A 21,788-nucleotide genomic window follows, 5' to 3' on the forward strand; every position below is an offset into this window, starting at 1 on the left:
ACTTGTATAAACTTGTTTAATAAAAATGTAATTACAAAAAAAGAAAAACTATATATATTCATGACTTTTAATTTTTACAAAAATGTCTTGATGTATTGACCTTTGACCTTAATTTTTAACCACATTGAGCTAAAGAAAAGGGGGGCTCAATGTCTTAAAAAAAAGTCACAGATGCAATATTTTCAGTTTAATTTCCTAGGAAATGTATAATAACTTGTTCAAAATGCACACATATATAGCATGTAGTGAAATAAATGAACAAATGATGATACTTTGTCAAGATATAGTATGTAGAGGAGTTTAGAAAAAAATATATAGGTGTGGAAATATATGTATTTTATTTAAGGTGAGTCGGCAGATGAAAAACTAAATGATTTGTTCCCACATGATGTGATGGCACTGAGGTGCACAGTGCATTTAAAGTACCTAGTCTCTCAATCAAAGGATTGCATTAGAATGTTAGGTTGGTACTGGAATTTGTAGTGACCATCTGGAGAATGAATGTGAATGCAAATTACATCAAAAATGTTTCCTACCAATAGCACTGAAAGTCCAAATGTTTACAACTTTAAACAGTTAATATAAACCAGTTATTCTGTCTATGACATTGCACTTGCTACAACTGTAAATAATAAAATGTATTGTGCTGAAAATTGGCATTTATTCCTGAGATACTCCCAACATTTCTGCACTGTATGTACTTTACTATGCATCTGCAGAAACAGTAAACCACCATCAGGTTTTAGTCTAAGTAACATATGTTTCCTCTAAACATATCCAATAAAATTGAAATGCAAATTTGTTAATATGAAAAGTTACTGCTAGAGATTTTCAATACTGTACTAACTTGATCACAAAAAGTCAAAGAGCCTGATTTTAATGACGGGGCAACCCTCTAATGTAAGGGCAAAATGCACTTGCCCCTAATTTTGATGCGATTTTGGTGACATACTTTGCATTGTCCTTTTCCGTCTGCATTAGTGCCAGTGGTCGGCATAACTTAAGGGGTGTGGTCTTATTTGCATGTTAGCTTTAAGTGATCTTTGGGGGTGGAAGGTTTAAAACAACCAGGTGCATCATAAATTGTACTGTAACTAATGATCTTTTATATATATATATATATATATATATATATATATATATATATACTAAACGATAACAACATTTTGATATCTACAAGAATCGGATGAAATAATATTGTATGTGACCTTCTTTCGAGCCTAGGTTAAAGGCTTACTATTTAGCTGCTGTAGAAAAGGAAATATAATTCGATGTTTGTCGATGGCTCACACCAGTCAGTGATTGGGGGTCCTTAAAGAAAACAACCACTGAGCCAATCTTAAGCCTTTGGTTGTGTGATGTAATGGGTTGTGTTGAGAAAAATCACAGATTTACAAATGGATTCCTGATGGAGATTTTAAAAGGAAAACTGGGTTGTAAATTTTGTAAGCAACCATTTTGTTAAGTGATCACTATGGTAAAGGGAGGTAGAGAGAAGCTGAAAAAAAAGAAAATCGCAGACATTTGCCAAGCTTTTTGAGACGTTATAATAATAAAATAATGATTTGGAGAGCATTGTTGAGGAGTTTGGTGATAGATCGAGTGATCAGGAGATGATTTATCAGTATAAACAACTATGAAGAGATATATGATAAATACAGCGAACAAGGAGTGGGGCAGGGCTGGAGATGCAATACTGAGTGTCAGGTTGATATGCAGTGCCTTTTAAACCTGTTTTACTGTGAATAAAATTACTTTTAAACAACGCATGTAAAATAAACAGCTTGTGTGAAAATAAATTAGACCTGACACGCCTGACAGGCACTGAATAAATGGACCGCAAAGGGTTAAGACTTGTTCTTGTCATAGCCCACTTCCCAGTTTTGTCCAAAACCCAATATACTTTATGACTCCAGAGGTGTTCACAAATCAGATGTAAATCGCCTACTGTACATTGTTTGTTTTTAGTTTTGTAACATTTTTTAATTATTATTTTAGCCCTAATTTTCTCAATTTAGAATATCCAATTACGGTCCCTCACCGCAACAGTTTCAGAGAATTGAAGGTCAGTGGGTGTCCCAGAAATTCAAGAGTGGATGTCAGTGGGGACAAAGCCCAGCCCTGCAAGTGTGCTTCAGCTCATTGGGTGCCTGTCTATTAGGGTCCGCTGTAGTGCAATGAGGTGAAACATCACTGCCAATTGTGCCTCCCTAACCAGCGGGATTGCCAGAGCTAATGCATTGCTTCCTGTGGAATCCCCAGCAAAGATCACCAATATTGTGCACAGCCAGGACATTGAACTCAGGGACCTTTAGAAAAAACTGCATGCAGTATAATGACCTTAAGAAATCAGGCCCATGGTGTAAAAGGTGCACTATAGTCTGCTTACAAAGCTACATTCCATCACAAATGGCTATGATTTTCTAATGGAATGGGATGGGTGATTTTAGAATTTAGAAGAAGGACTGACCTTAACACTGCACAGGTGCAGCAGCATATTGACCCGTCAATTGAAAGCACATCAATTCCTAAGAAAGAGTTAATCAAATTACTCCAACACAGCTTAAAGACAGTTTGACACAGTATTAACAAATATAGCATACATTGTAGTGTATAGTGGGACATCATAAAACAGAATATCATAAAAATTGTCTTGTAAAAAATCCATAACCCTGATCTGTTGTGCGCTGCCATTAGCTAAACAGGTTCTAAAGAAAGAAATGTTATACCACACTGTATTGTCATTTTGAAACATGATATCTGGTACTAATTTAGGTAAAATAAGTTCTCAGTTTCTATGCCTTATTCTCAGGAAATCTGTTACATTTGCACTTCCTGGGTCATTTCACCTCAGTGTCTTCTTGATCAAAGCATCTAACAGGGTGAAAGCATGTCAGTCAGTAAGGGAAGCAGCTGGTTGGTTAATGATAAGAAAAAAGACATTGAAAGGGTGGGGAAAATGTCACCCTCCATGTATCTATTTTAGCTAGTGTAGTACCAGATATCATGTTTTAAAATATTTTAATTTACTATAACACATTATTACATTTGCATATTGGAGACAAATAAAATGATTGGAAATGCAAAAGGCAAGATTTATGGAATTATTTATCACTGTGACATGATTAATATTATATTATTCCCAATATAGGCTAGCATTTGTGTGTCACAGAAATTAAATAAATAAAATAAACAAATCAGTAAATAAACAAATATATTTTATATTACAGGTTTTAAGCCAACAAAACAGGAGAAGATGTGACATTGAGAACCAATTAACAAAACCTCAGTTTTATCTGGGCTTATTTTCAACCAGTTTATGTACATGTGTTATATATGCAACATGGACTGAATGTCTAGAGTGTAGAGGTCTGCTGGAAAACAGAGCAGCATCACTGACAAACAGAGTTACATTCGGCTCAAGTGATTTTTATGATATAACAGTTTTTTAGACAAGCGTCACAGTCAATTTTGGGACTCACATCTGCTGCACCGCCATTTTCAGTTTTGGTCTCCCTATTCTGACCTGGCCACATGCATGGCCCACTTCATATTACACGTACAAAAACTCAGGCACACAAAACAATAAAAAAAAATCATTTAAATATTTCGAGGAGGTATTTCGAAGCCGTAACCGCCTACCAATTGACAAAAATGTACATTATTGGTTAGTGCTGTGTGTCAGGAAGACATACCTCTTTGAATGATTATCCTATCAAGTATAGTTTTATAAATTATATGAGTTGGATTAAGTGACGCGCATCAGGTTTTTGGTAAGAAACTATACCTGTGCAATAAATGTAGATAAAGCATTCTGTATTGGAAGCCACACGATTATTATTTTATGGATAATTATCACTAACAAAGGATGCTGTTATGTTGTTTTCTTTCCAATTTAGTTTCTAAGAAGAATAGTCACTGCAGTTATTATTATTGAGGTGTACTTGCCGCTAATGCAAAGCTTGTTTTAACATTGTCTTTATTATGTCGGCCAGAGACCCGCGTTACAACCGCATTGTCATATTTGCTACATTTTCTTTAAATTCTCAAATGAACCCGGGTAGTAAAAAGAGACCCGGTTCAGGTCAGGTAATTTAAAACCCAACGGGTACCCATGCCGACCTCTAATAATAATAATATATATTAGTTCTGGGATGAACACAGGATTTTCATGTTCGGATATTCGCTCATAATATAAATATTTGCTTGGATATATGTTTGTTTTCAAAAGGTTGCTCAGAACGCAGGAAGAGACAGCATAGCAGCAGGGCCAGGGGGTCGTGGCCCGTGTGTGTTACTTTATTTTATAGCAAGACTTTACACAATGTAACACGGTAAATTAAAAAAAAATATCCCAGGAGTAAACAATATGTTGTGTAGGCCTTACTTTACCCCAGTGAATTAACTAAAAAACAAAGGATACTAAATAGCAGTTCAAGTTAAACGTTGTTTTGTTTATTCCCAAAATAAATAGCACATAAAGTTACACCACATTTTGTTTATTTTTTACTTTTTCTAGTTCCTTGCCATTGCAGTTTCTTTACAGTAAACAGTGGCCATAGACACGTTTTCATAATGTAATAATATGAGGTTTACTTGTGCCTTTTTGTAGCTGAACAAACAAACACAAACTGACATTTTACTTTAAACACTTCAAATAAAACAAACATGGAAATGACGTTGTAAAAGGAAGGGGGAAAAAACTCACCGTTTTGGTTCTCGTTTATTACATTCCACATAACAGAAAGTCACAACAAAAAAATATATAATATATACAATCGATATAAAAATCACTACACAACATTTCCAGCAAGTTGGGCACTGTTTAAGCTAGGCATTTCAGAATTACGTGTTTGCCTTTTTTCAGTCGCATGAGATTCTGACTCGCTCTAAAGCAGCACAATGCTTTTTTGACCCTGATGGCTTTCCATAAAGATCACTATGTGTGCATGCGCATAATCTGGTTTGTTTACTTTTTGCTGTCTAAAACTTTTAAATAGAGGCTTGAGCTGTTGTGTTGATCACATATCACACAGAGCTATTTTACATTTGCCATTTTTTAAACTGTTGCACAATTTCTGGTGAGATGGTAAATAAGTGCAAGGTATTTTTAGAGAATACGGACATCATTCTTTTGTATCCGAATACTTTATTTGTTTGAATATTCTGAGATTTGTCCCAGCACTAATATAAAATATATATATATATATATATACAGTGCTGTGAAAAAGTATTTGCCCCCTGTCTGATTTTCTGCATTTTTGCACATTTTTCACATTGTATTTGGTCAGATTTTTTTGTGGGTTGTAGTAGTATATAGAGGGAGTCTGAGAGAATAAATGACACCAAAGTTTGGTGCTTCTTTCATTTGTTTGGTGTGCAAGGTAATCAAACATGCAATCTTCAGGTGTGAAAAAGTTATTGCCCCCCCTAGTTAACTCAACCCAATTAAAGAAATAATTAGGGTCAACTGTTTGAGTACTTTGGTTAACAACCAGGCCTGATTTGGGCCAGCCCTGCCCAATATAAATCTGACTAACTTTGGCCCTTACCATCAGAGTGAAGTTGTCAGCACATAGGTTCTAGAGGCACATCATGCCACGCACAAAAGAAATTCCTGAAGACCTCCAGAAAAAAGTTGTTGATGCCTATCAGTCTGGAAAGGGTTACAAAGCCATTTCTAAGGCTCTGGGGCTCCACCGAATGGAGAAAGTTTGGGACAGTAGTGAATCTTCCCAGGAGTGGCCGTCCTGCCAAAATCTCTCCAACAGCAAGGCGTAAAATCGTCCAGGAAGTCACAAAGAACCCTAGAACAACATCCAGGGATCTGCAGGCCTCTCTCGCCTCGGCTAAGGTCAGTGTTCATGACTCCACCATCAGAAAAACACTGGGCAAAAATGGGATTCATGGCAGAGTAGCAAGGCGGAAACCATTGCTCACTAAGAAGAACATGAATGCTCATCTCAAGTTTGCCAAAAAGCACCTGCATGATCCTCAAGAGTTCTGGAACAATGTTCTATGGACAGATGAGTCAAGAGTGGAACATTTTGGCCAACTGGGCCCTGTTATGTCTGGCGAAAACCAAACACTGCATTCCACAGTAAGAACCTCATACCAACGGTCAAGCATGGTGGTGGTAGTGTCATGGTTTGGGGATGGTTTGCTGCATCAGGACCTGGACGCCTTGCCATCATTGAAGGAACCCATGAATTCTGCTCTGTATCAGAGAATTCTACAGGAGAATGTCAGGCCATCAGTCCATGAAGCGCAGCTGGGTCATGCAGCAAGACAATGACCCCAAACACACAATCAAGTCTACATCAGAATGGTTGAAGAACAAGAAATTTAAGGTTTTGGAATGGCCTAGTCAAACTCCAGACCCCTACCCCATTGAGATGTTGTGGTAGGACCTGAAACGAGCAGTTCATGCTCGAAAACCCACAAATGTCACCGAGTTGAAGCAGTTCTGCATGGAGGAGTGGGCCAAAATTCCTCCACGGTGCTGTGAGAGACTAATCAATAACTACAAGAAGCGTTTGGTTGCAGTTATTGCTGCTAAAGGTGGCGTAACCAGTTATTGAGTCTAAGGGGGCGATTACTTTTTCACACGGGGGCACTGGGTGTTGCATAACTTTCTTTAATAAATAAATGAAATATGTATCACATTTTTGTGTTATTTGTTCACTCAGGGTCCCTTTTATCTAATATTAGGTTTTGGTTGAAGATCTGATAACATTCAGTGTCAAAAATATGCAAAAATGCAGAAAATCAGACAGGGGGCAAATTATATATATATATATATATATATATATATATATATATATATATATATATATATATATATATACTGTGTATATGTATATATATATATATATATATATACTGTGCATATGTATATGTATATATATATATATCCTTGAGTTAACTGATATATATATGTATATATATATATATATATATCCCTCTCAGCACAGTGAAGTCCATCATTAAGAAGTAAAAGATGCATCATACCACCCAGACACTACCCAGATCAGGTCGCCCTCCCAAACTGAGCAGCCAGACAAGCAGGAAACTGGTTCAGGATGTCACTCTGAAGCCAACAATGACCTTTAGAGATCTGCAAAGTTCTGTGTCTGAGATGGGAGTCAGTGTTCACACATCAACAATAAGCCGGTCCCTACATAAAGCTGGCCTGTATGGACGGTAGGCAAGAAAGAAGCCATTACTCAAAAAGCCTCATCTTAAAGCACGTATGGAGTTTGCAAAAAAGACAAAAGTGTTGTGGTCAGACGATACAAAAATTGAACTTTATGGTCTAAATTCCAAGCGTTACGTCTGGTGCAAGCCCAACACTGTACACCACCCAGTCAACACCATCCCAACTGTCAAGCATGGTGGTGGCAGCATCATGTTATGGGGATGCTTCTCTTCAGCAGGGACTGGGAAGCTTGTCAGGATAGAGGGGAGAACGGATGGTGCAAAGTACAGGCGAATCCTTGAGGAAAACCTGTTTGAGTCAGCCATGACTCTGAAACTGGGGAGGAAATTCACATTTCAGCAGGACAATGACCCGAAGCACAAGCCAAAGCCACACTTGAGTGGTTGAACAAGAAGAGAATTAATGTTCTTGAGTGGCCCAGTCAAAGTCCTGACTTGAATCCAATAGAACATTTATGGCGAGACTTGAAGATTGCAGTCCATCGACAATCCCCAACAAACTTATCACAACTGGGGAAAATTTCCAGTGAAGAATGGGCAAAAATTTCACCATCTTACTGTGTAAATGTAGTAGACCTATCCAAAAACTATGCTACCCAGCTCCTGGTCCAGGCCCTGGTACTCTCCCGCCTAGACTACTGCAACTCCCTCCTGGCTGGCCTCCCTGCGTCCGCCACCCGTCCGCTCCAGCTCATCCAGAATTCTGCTGCCCGCCTGCTGTTCTCTCTGCCTTGCTTTGCCCACGCTACTCCACTACTCCGCTCGCTCCACTGGCTCCCGATCACCGCTCGCATCCAGTTCAAGACTCTTGTACTAGCCTACAGATGCCTTGACCAGACTGCACCCAGCTACCTCCAGACCCTCATCTCTCCCTACACCCCCACTCGACCTCTCCGCTCTGCCTACACTAGAAGACTAGCTTTACCTCCGCTATGCTCCCCTGCCTCCAGAGCCCGCTCCTTCTCCACCCTTGCTCCGCAGTGGTGGAATGACCTTCCTACAGATGTCAGGACTGCCCAGTCCCTGACCACATTCCGGCGCCTCCTTAAGACTCACCTCTTCAAACAGCACCTGTAGAACTCCTCTGTTTGTATCCTGGGACACTATCACCCTTCATTTAAATGTGCTTTATTTCGCTCTTATCTGCCCCCTATTTTACTGCATTTAATCCTGTACTTCAGAATACTGTAATCTGCCAAGTGTTTAACCTGTAGTACTTTGTATTTAATCATATCCTGATGTAACTATCACTATTTAATCATATCCTGATGTAACTATCACTATTATCTGCTGTATTATTGAATTGTGGTTTGTCACACTTGTACTTTGCTTGAACAAAAGTTATTGTATTTCTTGCTCTTATTGTATTACTTGTATTGTAACACTTGAAATGTATTTGCTTACGATTGTAAGTCGCTCTGGATAAGGGCGTCTGCTAAGAAATAAATAATAATAATAATAATAATAATAAAAAAGACTCATAGCAGTAATTGCTGCAAAAGGTGCTTCTACCAAGTACTGACTTAAGGGGCTGAATACTTATGCAACCAGTAAATTTCATTTTGTACATTTTTTTTGCAAGTTTTGCTGACATTTAACCTCCTCCTCGTATAACAGTGTTCAGTTTAACCACTACAGCATTGAATAAAAAAAAGTTTGTTTGAAAATCTGTGCATAAATTATTTGTAATTCAACAAAATGTGACATTATTGATAGGGGGTGAATACTTCTGCAAACCACTGTATACAGAACCTCCAATGAATATGTTTGTGACCAAGAGCAAAAACTGTGCACATACTGTAACAAATATTTGGTAGATGTTAAAAGTCCCCATGTGAAACTGGGGCCTAACTGGCCAATCAATTTGAGTGAGACCAATTGCAACAGGGTTAAAAAAAAAAAAAAAAAAAAAAACTTGTTCCTGGAGGTTAGATGGTTCCCCAGTTCTAAGTGATAAGAACTGAAGACAACCTACTACTAGGGGTAGTTTTTCTTAACCCTGTCCCTGCCAACTATATACATTTACATGTAGATTCCCATGGCTTCTGCCCTGCCAGTTCCCTAAAAGTAGGTATCCATTCATCATTTTTTCAACTGTTTGTTTTCAATATCATAATTGTCTTTGACTTTTCTAATGTTGTCACAGCTTTATTCTTTGTGTAGTTACATTTTAAAATAAAAGTAATACATGTCCAAAGACATCACAACGTTACAAATTACATACATAATCTCACACTCATGAAAAAAAAAGATTTAAAAGGCTTTTTATTCTTATAATGTGAGCATATTACAGACAACAAAGTATGGTTGACCACACCTTTAAGCTGTTGTTTTATTAGTTTTTATTTGATCTGAAGTTGTTCTTATTGATGAGCACTGTTTTTGTGCAGTCCACATCATGATTTAAAAGAAATGTATGGGACTAAAAACGGCTTTTTTCAGCACTTGTGTTTAATAGACAAAGCACTCCAAGGATAGACTATTCAGACCTAAATCCACAGACTAGAGACCAATTATTCAAAGCAAATACCATCCCTAGAACCAATTCAATCACTCAAAAAGCTTTTAGACATGGCCATGCATAGAATACATCAATGTATTGCATATTGCAGATGCACTCAGTGTCATTATATCAATCTACAATGTAGGGCGGCCACAGTGAAGTTGAATGTCTATGCTCTATTTAAGTATCTATGCTTTATTTTCAGTTGTGTAAAATTGGCCACACATGTATGACAAACAGTTTGACAGTTTATATCTAGTATTGTAAGGTCAAATAAAAAATAAAAAAAGGTTTCTGGTTACAGAACATGGCACCAAAAATGAGGGTAGGTAGATAATGTATTGTACTGCAAGTAGTCAAACTTGTATTTAATTCCTGATCAAGAAAGACTTTTATTGCCTCAGCTATATTATATTTGAAGCATTACAGCATCATATAAAACCCATTATCCATTTTTTATAATTCTGAATTATTATAAGGCATGTTTTAGGGAAAAAAAAAGCATGAGATTACAGTGAGATATTTAATTCTCCTATCCAGTTCAGCAATATTATTAAAATAAATAATATTTTAAGAGGCAGCAAAGACAGATCAAATACAGTGAATAAGCAACTATTCATATTTATAATGGGATTTTACAACCGATTCTGAATGTTGCAGTTTGTGTGCACTTCATTCTGTCATACTAGAAGTATTCTTGCATCCTCATACTTTTTCAATCTAAGTACTTACCTGTTAATATAGCAACATTTGAGGGCAAAACAATTGGGCACACAGAGTGCATTCAGATGCATCGCATTGCAACAGTGCATGAGGCTGTTTACTGTTTGCCATTCAAGTCACCGTTCCTGGTTGTTATTGCAGTGCAGCGGTGACAAAGCATATCAATAACCGAGCAATGGACTCCTCAAGAGCTCGTCTTTCAACTACAAATGAAGAGAGGCACTCCACTGAACAACACGGTTTATACCTTCATTACTTTAGTTTTTACACCTTGCTGGAATTTCAAGGTAATTAAATATCATAAGACACACCATTGTGATATTTTATAAGATTCCTACTATCCTTTAATTTACTGTATACAATGGCACCACCACCAACATGTTTCTACTGTTAGAGGGAACTAGTACCAGTATCTATTTCTATTTTTTTTTCTATTACATATTAGTTAGTACTTTTTATTCTACTTGTCTAAAATTGAATGGGGTCACAGACACAGCCCCTTGCAGCAACAGATCCTAAACCAAACCCATTTGTGCCCTCATGTGACTGACCTAAAGCAACTGAATAACAAAACTAAATCTTCTGATTCAATTTAGCAGTGACGCAACTTCCAGCTGACCCAGTCCCCTGCAGACATGTTCAGTCACTTTTACATCCATTGTATGCATAGAAAAGTTTGACAGACAGACGTGCAGAATAACTTGTGCTGAACAGTTTGACTTGCTTCACCCTTTATGTGAGTTTTTCAAGAAAAGTTTAAAAAATGTAATTATGTTAGAAATACAGCACTATCCAATTCATGTTCTTGGAAAATCTCAAAATAAATTCAGTTGGCTATTGATATAGGTATATAGAGTCTTGGAACTAGCAGCAGAAAGCCTTTGACAAGCATGTAACAACAGTAAAAATGAATGAAAAAGAAAATCCCCTCAGAAAATGTATTATTACCTCGTGCAACTGAACCAGCATATGTGTTCATTTAGCTGAGTTTACATGTGTTATTATTGACACGTGAAGTAGTGATGCGCGTGCAAGTTTGGGAGGAAAACTCGGGAGAATCAGGTTTGTGGACAGCTTAATTTTATACACCTCCAAGTTAATTCTCTAATTATATTTTCAATTAATGAAACGGGAGATAAAGTATTTTAAATTATATTCAAACCACAGCTTTATCACACTAATTTAACACTTTTAAAACAAGATGTCAAATGGCACACAACCATGGATTTTGCAATGAGATTATCTCGTGTTCATGTTCTCTGTGCATGTAAACCACCTTTTCTGGCATTTCCATGCGAAACAGCACAAGAACTGTGAGCATGGCTAATTTGCATATGAACTCCGTCCTTTCCCCTTCATTTGTATGACGTCGGGTTGACAGCTACTCTTGTCGAGTAAAATATACGGAGCCCATGTAAACCGCAAGAGGGATAGGGTCATTTCTTCTTTGGCTTGAGCAAACTGTCTCGAGTTAAATTAGTACACACATGTAAACTCCACCAATGTCACATTCACATCAGATGCAGCTGAATCCTCTGTGAATGTATTGTATTTTTTGGTCAAATATTAATGTTTTGAATGATTTCATAATATTATGAATTGTGTCCCTTTCTCATACAAAATATTGATATAGAGGATATCCCAACAGGGGTGAGTGGTTTATGTAAGGACATCCTCGTAATAAGGTGAATAAAAACTGTATATCAAGAACGATCATTCAATAGTATATTTTTCAAATAAACAGCAATAACATGTATACATTTTACTTGCCGGATATTTATTTTCATTGTCAACAGACTACTGTATGCTTCAACGCGGATTAATTTCAATCCCTGTTTATGGCCTCTTCGCAACTGTCTTTTTAGACAGAACCTTGAGCTCATCAGTCTGTCAATTAGCAGCCTCCCTGTTGTTTTCTACCGTTACCGGTGTTCGGGCAAGTCAGACGCAGGATCGGTAACTGGCATTTTTTGACTAAACACATTCTCAAGGAAATTGGAGTCCATATCAAAACAACAATAGACATCTGCAATTATTTCAGACATTTTAAAATTGTTATAAAACACGTATCGGTGGCAGTATTGTTTGAACTACGCAAGTGCAGCTCTGTCCTGAATTTCAGCAGCATACCACTGGATTGGAACGTAAACAAAGACACAAATGACACATAACAAAAATGTATCCCACGCTAGATATGCCCAAACTTGTGGTATATGTACCGTTGTTTGAGGAAAACATGTTGCTATATTATGTTATCCCTACTATTTAATACAGTAGCACAACAACAGGAAAATACATGTGACCTAATTGTAAAAAAGCATGATAATTAAACACTATACAATGTTTTAGTATTTACCATATCTGGCAACACAGCTTGACATATTAGGCCTAATTGTAAACGAACACACAGCAAAGAAAAAGGCAGACAGTCTTCCAAAAAGGCAGGCAGTCTTCCCAGCGACAGCGTGTGGAAGCGACATCGTGGGAGAAGTACAGTCGTGGACAAGTACAACGCAGTTAGAAGCAGAAAGGAGGAATACATATTTAAATCTGGAGTTGCTTTAATCAGAAAACACTGCAGCTTAAAGCCTTACAGCTGCGTGTATTTTTCTGGTAACAAGCTGAAACTCGGAGCTGCTGATTCAAATTCCGCGGCGTTCTGAGACACGGGGGAGGGGCGGAGCCCGCAGCACAAACAAACAAAAGTGTGGAAGCGACATCGTGGGAGAAGTACGGTTGTGGACAAGTACAACGCAGTTAGAAGCAGTTTGAAAGTAGGTTGACAGCTGCAGAAGCTAAACTAAACTTCCAAAAAACAAAAACAAAAATGGTCTTCAAGCCAGTAATCTGTGACAACTGCATGATGTGGGAAATCCGAGAGAACCCAACAGAGCTCAACCAAGTTTGTGTAAAGTGCCTCACGATCCAGGACTTGCTTCAACGAGTAAGCCTGCTAGAAAAGGAGCTAGAGGAAATGAGACAGCAACAGGAGCTTGAGGAGCTGACAAACTCACAATTCATGGAAGTCTGTACCCCTAGCAGACTGAAAGCCACCAGGGAGATGGAAGAGAGTCGAAACAGCTGGGTTCAGATAGGCAGAAGCAGGGAAAAAAAGAAACTTCATCAAACACAACCACCAGAAATCCAGACATCCAACAAATTTGCACCACTTCAACATTTAGATGACCAAAACCAACATCAAAAGAATGAAAGAAACAACATCCAAGACCCTGTAAACATTGCTGGCCAGGCAGCAAAAAGAAGGGAGGTCATGATTGTTGGGGACTCCATATTGAGAGAAAACATCCACAGAACAGAGAAAACATCCACAGAAAAAGGATGGCTGTTTTTTAAAAATGTAGTACTAGAGGCGCAAAACAATTACATCCCAAAAGGAGACAAATCTAAATCTAAAACAAAATGGCTAAAATGGTTTAATAGATCAATTAAAAAAAATATTCAGAGAAAAAAGGCACTTTACAGAGTGTTTAAAAGGGACCAAAAGAGTACTTGGAACTGCAAACACAAGTCAAAAAGGAAGTTAGAAAGGCCAAGAGAGAGATAGAAATCAGTATTGCTAAGGGGGCTAAAACCAATTCTAAAATGTTTTTCCAATATTATAACAGCAAGAGAACATTCAAAGAGGAGGTTAAATGTCTAAGAGACACAACTGGCAAAATCATAGATGAAGAAAAAAAAAACAGCAAATATATTAAATGATTACTTTTCACAGGTTTTTACAAAGGAGGACACAGACAACATGCCCCACATGTCGACCTGTTCCTATCCAGTTTTAAATAACTTTAGCATAACAGAGGCAGAAGTGTTAAAGGGACTAGGAGCTCTTAAAATAAATAAATCCCCTGGGCCGGATGAGATCCTCCCAATAGTACTCAAAGAAATTAAATAAGTTATTTACAAACTGCTAACCAAGATCATGCAACAGTCTCTTGACACAGGGGTTGTACCGACAAACTGGAGAATAGCAAACGTAATACCGATCCACAAAAAGGGAGACAAAACCGAACCAGGTAACTACAGACCAATAAGTCTGACTTCTATTATATGTAAACTTATGGAAACTATAATAAGATCCAAAATGGAAAATTACCAATATGGTAACAATATCCTGGGAGACAGTCAGCATGGTTTTAGGAAAGGGAGATCGTGTCTAACTAACCTGCTTGACTTTTTTGAGGATGCAACATTGAAAATGGATAATTGCAAAGCATACGACATGGTTTATGTAGATTTCCAGAAAGCTTTTGACAAAGTCCCGCATAAAAGATTAATTCTCAAACTGAACGCAGTAGGGATTCAAGGAAATGCATGCACATGGATTAGGGAGTGGTTAACAGGTAGAAAACAGAAAGTACTGATTAGAGGAGAAACCTCAAAATGGAGCGAGGTAACCAGTGGTGTACCACAGGGATCAGTATTAGGTCCTCCTAATGTATTCGGTCCTCCTAGGTATTCCTAATCTACATTAATGATTTAAATTCTGGTATAGTAAGCAAACTCGTTAAATTTGCAGATGAAACAAAAATAGGAGGAGTGGCAAACACTGTTGCAGCAGCAAAGGTCATTCAAAATGATTTAGACAGCATTCAGAACTGGGCAGACACATGGCAAATGAAATTTAATAGAGAAAAGTGTAAAGTATTGCATGCAGGAAATAAAAATGTGCATTATAAATATCATATGGGAGATACTGAAATTGAAGAAGGGAACTATGAAAAAGACCTAGGAGTTTATGTTGACTCAAAAATGTCTTCATCTAGACAATGTGGGGAAGCTATAAAAAAGGCCAACAAGATGCTCGGATATATTGTGAGAAGTGTTGAATTTAAATTAAGGGAAGTAATGTTAGAACTTTACAATGCATTAGTAAGACCTCACCTAGAATATTGTGTTCAGTTCTGGTCACCTCATTACAAAAAGGATATTGCTGCTCTAGAAAGAGTGCAAAGAAGAGCAACTAGAATTATCCCGGGTTTAAAAGGCATGTCGTATGCAGACAGGCTAAAAGAATTGAATCTATTCAGTCTTGAACAAAGAAGACTACGCTGCGATCTGATTCAAACATTCAAAATCCTAAAAGGTATAGACAATGTCGACCCAGGGGACTTTTTCGACCTGAAAAAAGAAACAAGGACCAGGGGTCACAAATGGAAATTAGATAAAGGGGCATTCAGAACAGAAAATAGGAGACACTTTTTTACACAGAGAGTTGTGAGGGTCTGGAACCAACTCCCCAGGTAATGTTGTTGAAGCTGACACCCTGGGATCCTTCAAGAAGCTGCTTGATGAGATTCTGGGATCAATAAGCTACTAACAACCAAATGAGCAAGATGGGCTGAATGGGCTCCTCTCGTTTGTAAACTTTCTTATGTTCTTATGTTCTTAATCAAGAATATACTGTATTGGTGGACTGAGGTCAAGCAGACCAATGGTTCTGGAACAATACATGGGGTTCTTGTTACACAATGAAATATGACAATATATTGCTTTTAATGTGTTTGAATAAACATTTTGTTTGATATTTACAATAGCCATTGGGTCTCTAACTACTAACTGAATGGTCTATCAGGCCGCCAGTCAAAAAGATTTAAGTTAAATTTGGGAAACACAATGTATCCTATTAAACCAACATCCTTTCATTTTTTTAAGTAAATAAATCAGTTCAATGATCAGCCATCTTTTTTTACACTGTACTCAACCACCAGCTGGAATAACAGATTCAGTTATTATTATTTATTTCTTAGCAGACGCCCTTATCCAGGGCGACTTACAGTCGTAAACAAAAATTGGAATAGAAACAATAAAATAGGGTCATTCCAAGCCAACTCAACCAGAAAAGGGGCATTTTGTTGCCCGACCGTCTCAGATTTTGCTAGAAAAATTCGCCTGGGGGTTTTCGGGCCCACCGAGTTCAGAAATGCTAATCATTTTTTTTTTATTTCCCCTTTGAGCTGTGACCTGGCAAAGGTCAACCTAAAGTGAAAAAGTGACCCTGACTGGAAAAATCACCCTGGGTTCAACTTAGACGCTACCATCATGTGCAGCACCTCGTTCAACTCGTAATGAATAGGGCTTTCGAGAAACAAATACCAGGAGCACCTAACTTACTTTTGGCAAGTTGCCAGATGAGGGGTATTTCTACCAAGTTTAGGCCGAAATAACTCACGTGGGGGGGGGGGTCCGAAATATCATCCAAAGATATTTTTGGATAGATGTTGATGAGATGTACAAGAATCAAACTTTTTGGTATCCATGGATTTTTGGCAGATTTTTTAAGTTTCATTTGTCATCCAGTCGAGCATTGCTTATGGCCACTTTGGCGAGGCTATAGTATCACATAGTCCTAACCGAACTGGTGTTACTCTTCAATTTTGCATTCTCTGGGGTTAGATCTAGAGTAAAAAGTGACAGGGTATGCTTCCAGTGGCATTAGCTTGGAGCTGAGGGGTTATGAACTTGCATGTTGAACTTAGATTTCGTTGTTACAGTGACACATTTGAAACTTCCAAAACCTCAATTAGTTGTGTTTTAAAAACCACAAACTAACAGAAAACACAAAAAATAGATTACCATGGTAAACTAAAGGAACTTGAGGGGTTAACAACTTCCAGAATCACTACGTCTACTGCTATTGGAATCAAACTAAAAATCGATGAAGTATATAACTACTCAAAAAAGGAAAGGATCTTAAACATTTTAAAAGTTGCATGCAGAATGTGGTTGGTTAGCAACTGCTATAGAAACCACACATCACAAAGTTCAGTAATCATCAAATTTAAAATTATTGCAGGTGTGAACTGAAACAGGGAGCGAGATTTTCTTCACAATGTTCTTCCATTCATAGAACAGTCTGTCCTCAGAAGGTCCACTTGAAGGTGTTCGGCCCAGCAGGATGAATAACCTTCACTTGTGCTCCATCATCAGAAACGTTCTCAACTTCTCCAGGGGACATTTTATTATCATACAACACCTTCATCCAGTCACCAACTTGTAGACGTAGCTGAGCTGAACCTTCCTGGACAACTGCGCCTTTCAACACTGTCACCACATGTAATTCTGTACTTTGACTGGTAAATGAGACCTTTATCTTGCCTGGGGTATCAGGTACAAAGTGGTGTGCTTCCCTGGAGCCGGTGATGGCTAGGGCATCATCATACCTGGCATTAAGGAGAGGGTGGTTCTCTTCAACCTGTTCTTGAGAGATGAACATGACCTGCACACCGGTTATGTGTCCTTTCGCCCATTCATACAGCTGGTAAGGGGTAAGAAGGATGTTGCCTTGAAGACTAGCTCGTGCTGCTAGCTAAGGTTGGCAAAGTTTTTGCGATTCTTGTACTGCCTTGCAGCTCCGTCACTGAAGTAATGTATCTGTTTCAAGTCAGGGACCTCCCTCTTTTTTTTGTGAACAATTACATTATATTTTAGTTATAATAATATAACAGAAACATAAAAGGAAAAAGAAGAATCTATAACAGTGTAAACAAACAAATAAAAATAAATTATAAAAACATTTATTTAAGTAAATAGCAGAGTCATAATAATAATAATAATAATAATAATAATAATAATAATAATAATAATAATAATAATAATAATAATGAAATGCCTAAGAAAAGAAAAGAAATATATTATAATAGCAAAATGGCTGTGATATGATAATTACAAAGTGCAGGGTTTCTCATTAAGAATAAAAGCATTTACAGTATTTGCTGCTGTTGACCAAGCACTTAATGTGGCTGGGCTAGCAAGGTGGAGCCTCGCTGTGAATCTTTCCAACAGAATTATATCAGACAATAATTCTGTTGGAAAGACCAGGCTCTACAGTCAGACCAGGCTCTACCCAGCCCCTCAAAATTGTTTTTTTTGGCTGCTGTCAGTCCCGCTAGGAAGAGTCACCTTGATTGCAAAGAAAGGGCCAGTTGGGAGTCATCAGCAAGTAGGAGATGCCCGGGACACAGTGGTGAGTGGTCAGAGCAGTATCCCATGGGACACCATAAGCACAAAGAGCTGAACGGAGCCGGAAAACCCAGGGAGTGAATAACCTCTCTGAGGTCCTGGAACGTGCGTAGGCCCTTATCAGCGTAAACATCATCAAGAATATGAATATTATTTGTGGACCAGGGTGGGTATGTAAATGGTTGAGAATCTGATAGCAGGAGCGAATTGTTCCAAATAGGGGAAAGTTTGTGGAAGTTGAGAGATATACCTAGGAATTTGCTTGCTTTCCTCCATATATCTATTGTATTTGCAATAATGGCACCCATGCGAAGAGAGAGGGCAGGTTGTTTGAGGCCACAGAACAGGAGGTCTTGAAGTCGGATCGGTTTAACTCAGGATTCTTCGATGGGAAGGCAAGAGACCAAAGTCTCTGGGTTCAGTCATGTCTTAAGTGTTCTTAATTGGAAGGTCCAATAATATAATTTAAAGTTAGGCAATGCTAAGCCACCAAGCTTTTTGGGACATTGCAGTGTCTTTAGCCTGATTCCTGGGCGCTTATTATTCCAAATGATGAAAGAGCACATAGAATTAAGTCCTTCCAAGTATTTTGGGGGAAGAGATATAAAAAAATGATACAAGGGAAAACATTAATTTTTATTACCGATATTCTACCATGGAGGGTGAGCTGTAGGGGAGACCATCTAGTCAAATCAGATTTAATCTTGGTTAGAGCACCTAAAAAATTGTCTTTGCGAATCTATTGGATATCGTGATATATCTTAATTCCCAGATATGTGAAGCCAGCAGACTGAGGTTGGAGAGGGATAAGAGGGGGAGATGAAGAGTTTTCAATGCAGAATTCAAAGACAATGAAACAGATTTACTTTATAACCGGCGATTGAACGGCTTGAGGGCTTGGGGAAGCGATTTTGTGATGAACATCAGTATATCGTCAGCATAAAGGGAAATATGGTGTTTAGATCCCTGTATGTCGATGGGAGTTATGTCAGTACTTTGTCTGATGGCCTGAGCAAACGGCTCCAAGATGGCAAACAATAAAGGGGAGAGAGGACACCCTTGCCGTGTTCCTCTTTCAAGCGGAATCTGAGAGGATATAACAGAACCGGTTTGAACACATGCAGTAGGATTATTGTACAGAGTACGAATCATATTGATATTGAATGGCCAAAACCAAAACGCTCTAAAACTGCCCACAGATAGTTCCATTCCAGGCGGTCAAAGGCCTTCTCTGCATCCAGAGAAAAAACTGCACATGGTGTGTACTGGTGAGCCAATTTTTAACGAATAACTGATGGAATCTAGTAATATGGGGCTGATTTGATCCCATACTGCCAACAATAATTCAGGGGGTATGCCATCTAAGCCGGGAGATTTAAGCTTTTGCATGGCAATTGCAGCAGATTTCAGCTTCTATAAAGTAGTAATTCTCCTTGTTCTGCCGTAAGACTGGGCAGCTCTACCGTATTCAAGAATTCAGAGATTTTGTTTGGATCTGTAGTAGCCTCAGACTGATAAAGTTGAGAATAAAAGCTTTTTAAAACTGTATTGATCTGGTTGGGGCTGGAAAAAATTATGCCACTAGTCATTCATTGCATTTATAGAGGCCAAGCTTTCAGACTGTTTGAGTCTTAGAGCCAATAGTGTACTGGGCCTTTCTGCGTGTTCGTAGTAGAAGTGCCTGGATCTATGCAGCAGGAACTCAGCTTTAGTTCAGGATACATTTTTATGATCAGCTTTTAAAGCAGCAAGCTGTCTGGACCTGGTTTCCGAGTAATCATTTTTTTGCTCCATCTCCAACCGCAGTACGCTAGTCTCTAATTGAGACATCTGTTTGTTACACTATTTTTTGTTTGTTGTCTATTTATATTGGAAGCAAAGGGAGTGCCGCTCCTTCTAATGAAACACTAAGTAACTTCCCATAAGGAATGTGGATTTACATCAGGTTTAGAATTACATTCTAAGAAATCTTTTAGCCCTGTAGACAAATGTTTTAAGATACCATCATTCTGTAATAAATAGGTACTGAAGCATGACCTTGTGGCCCCGGTTGCATTAGGGGTCAAATTAAATGAATACATAATTGGAAAAATGAGATCAGTATTGGTAGAATATCGGTAGAATTAATAAATTGAAATATATTTGGAGAAATAAACATGTAGTCAATGCGGGAGTACGTTTTGTGTCTGTGAGAGAAAAAAGTAAAGTCTTTGACTCTCGGGTTATTGATTCGCCATGGATCCCATAGATTCAATTCTTGTGTGAATTTCTGACGAGATCTGGATGCAGAAGATAAAGCGGTGGCTGTACTATAAGTCTACTATAAGGTGCTTTAAAGTCTCCCCCTATCAGGAGTGAAAACAGAATCTACCCTCTGAGTCGCCCCCGTGTCCTTCAATGGTAATAGTTAGTTTCCTTTCAGCTAAAATAATCACCCCTTTCATCTTAGTTGAGGCACATGAGTGGGAAATAATTTTAAAATGTTTATTTTGAAATCAATGTATATCACCGGATCTTAGGTGAGTTTCCTGTACGAGAGCAATCGCTACAAGTTTGCGGTGCAGAAAATCAAGGCATTATGCTCTCTTGATAGGAGTATTATGTCGCACGTTCCATGACACAATATTCGCATTAATCATGAAGGATAAGTAAATTTAAAACGTAGGCCGATTCACTCCCCAAGCAATCGCCCCTTATATACTGCAACATCAAGGAACAGAGCAACTGGAAACACGGAGCGGTGAAAATCCACAAGGCAATAGATATCACAGAAACAAAACTATAGTAGACAACAGCATACATCAGTGTGAATGAAGAAATCCAGCGTAATAAAATGGATATAATTCTGCACAGACAGATAAAGATAATGCTGGTAGCCTGTGATAAAGAGAGAAAGGATCGATGTAAATCTCCATCCCGATCAGAAAGGACGCTGTGTATGGATGGTGGTATGCTGCCTCCTAGATGGACTGCCTTGACGGTAGGCGGAAACTGGAAGCTGACCATATTAGGGGGAGCGCATATTTGCACGTACCCGGAAAGACTCTATTGCAATCAGATGCGGGACGGCCCTCTATTGGAGAAACCATGGCGACGAGTTGATTGCAGGGAGGGCTTTGTGGGTACAAAGGGGAAGCAGCTACGTCAGTACATCGCCTTGCACTGACGTGTACAGATGGCCGGAGCCTCTACTGTTTACCTTTTGTTTTGTGGTTTGTGTTTTTTTTGTACCAAAGGAGGAGTGAGCCGCGGACTGGCAGACACGAGCATTTCCCTGCACAGCACAGCACCACACCGCACCACACTCACTGGCCCTACGCTTCCCAGGACCAGAGCGCGCACACTGCCGTGCACAGAGGATGGGGGG

The 21,788-nt window shown here is 38.5% G+C and overlaps 1 protein-coding gene across 3 annotated transcripts in view; it reads right to left on the minus strand.

The window, feature by feature from the left end:
* Positions 1–21,788, minus strand: part of LOC117435482 (E3 ubiquitin-protein ligase HECW1) — a 189,535-nt gene that overhangs the window by 149,127 nt on the left and 18,620 nt on the right. Inside the window, exon 2 of one of the 3 annotated variants that reach the window (XM_034058677.3) lies at positions 2,471–2,528. The exons of the other annotated variants lie outside the window; for them this stretch is intronic. Within the exon in view, the coding sequence (XP_033914568.2) occupies positions 2,471–2,497 (27 nt within the window). The 5' untranslated portion in view covers positions 2,498–2,528. The remainder of the gene's footprint in view (positions 1–2,470; positions 2,529–21,788) is intronic. 3 annotated transcript variants of the gene reach the window in all.

Source organism: Acipenser ruthenus, chromosome 3 (genome assembly GCF_902713425.1).
Source record: "Acipenser ruthenus chromosome 3, fAciRut3.2 maternal haplotype, whole genome shotgun sequence".
Lineage (NCBI taxonomy): Eukaryota > Metazoa > Chordata > Actinopteri > Acipenseriformes > Acipenseridae > Acipenser > Acipenser ruthenus.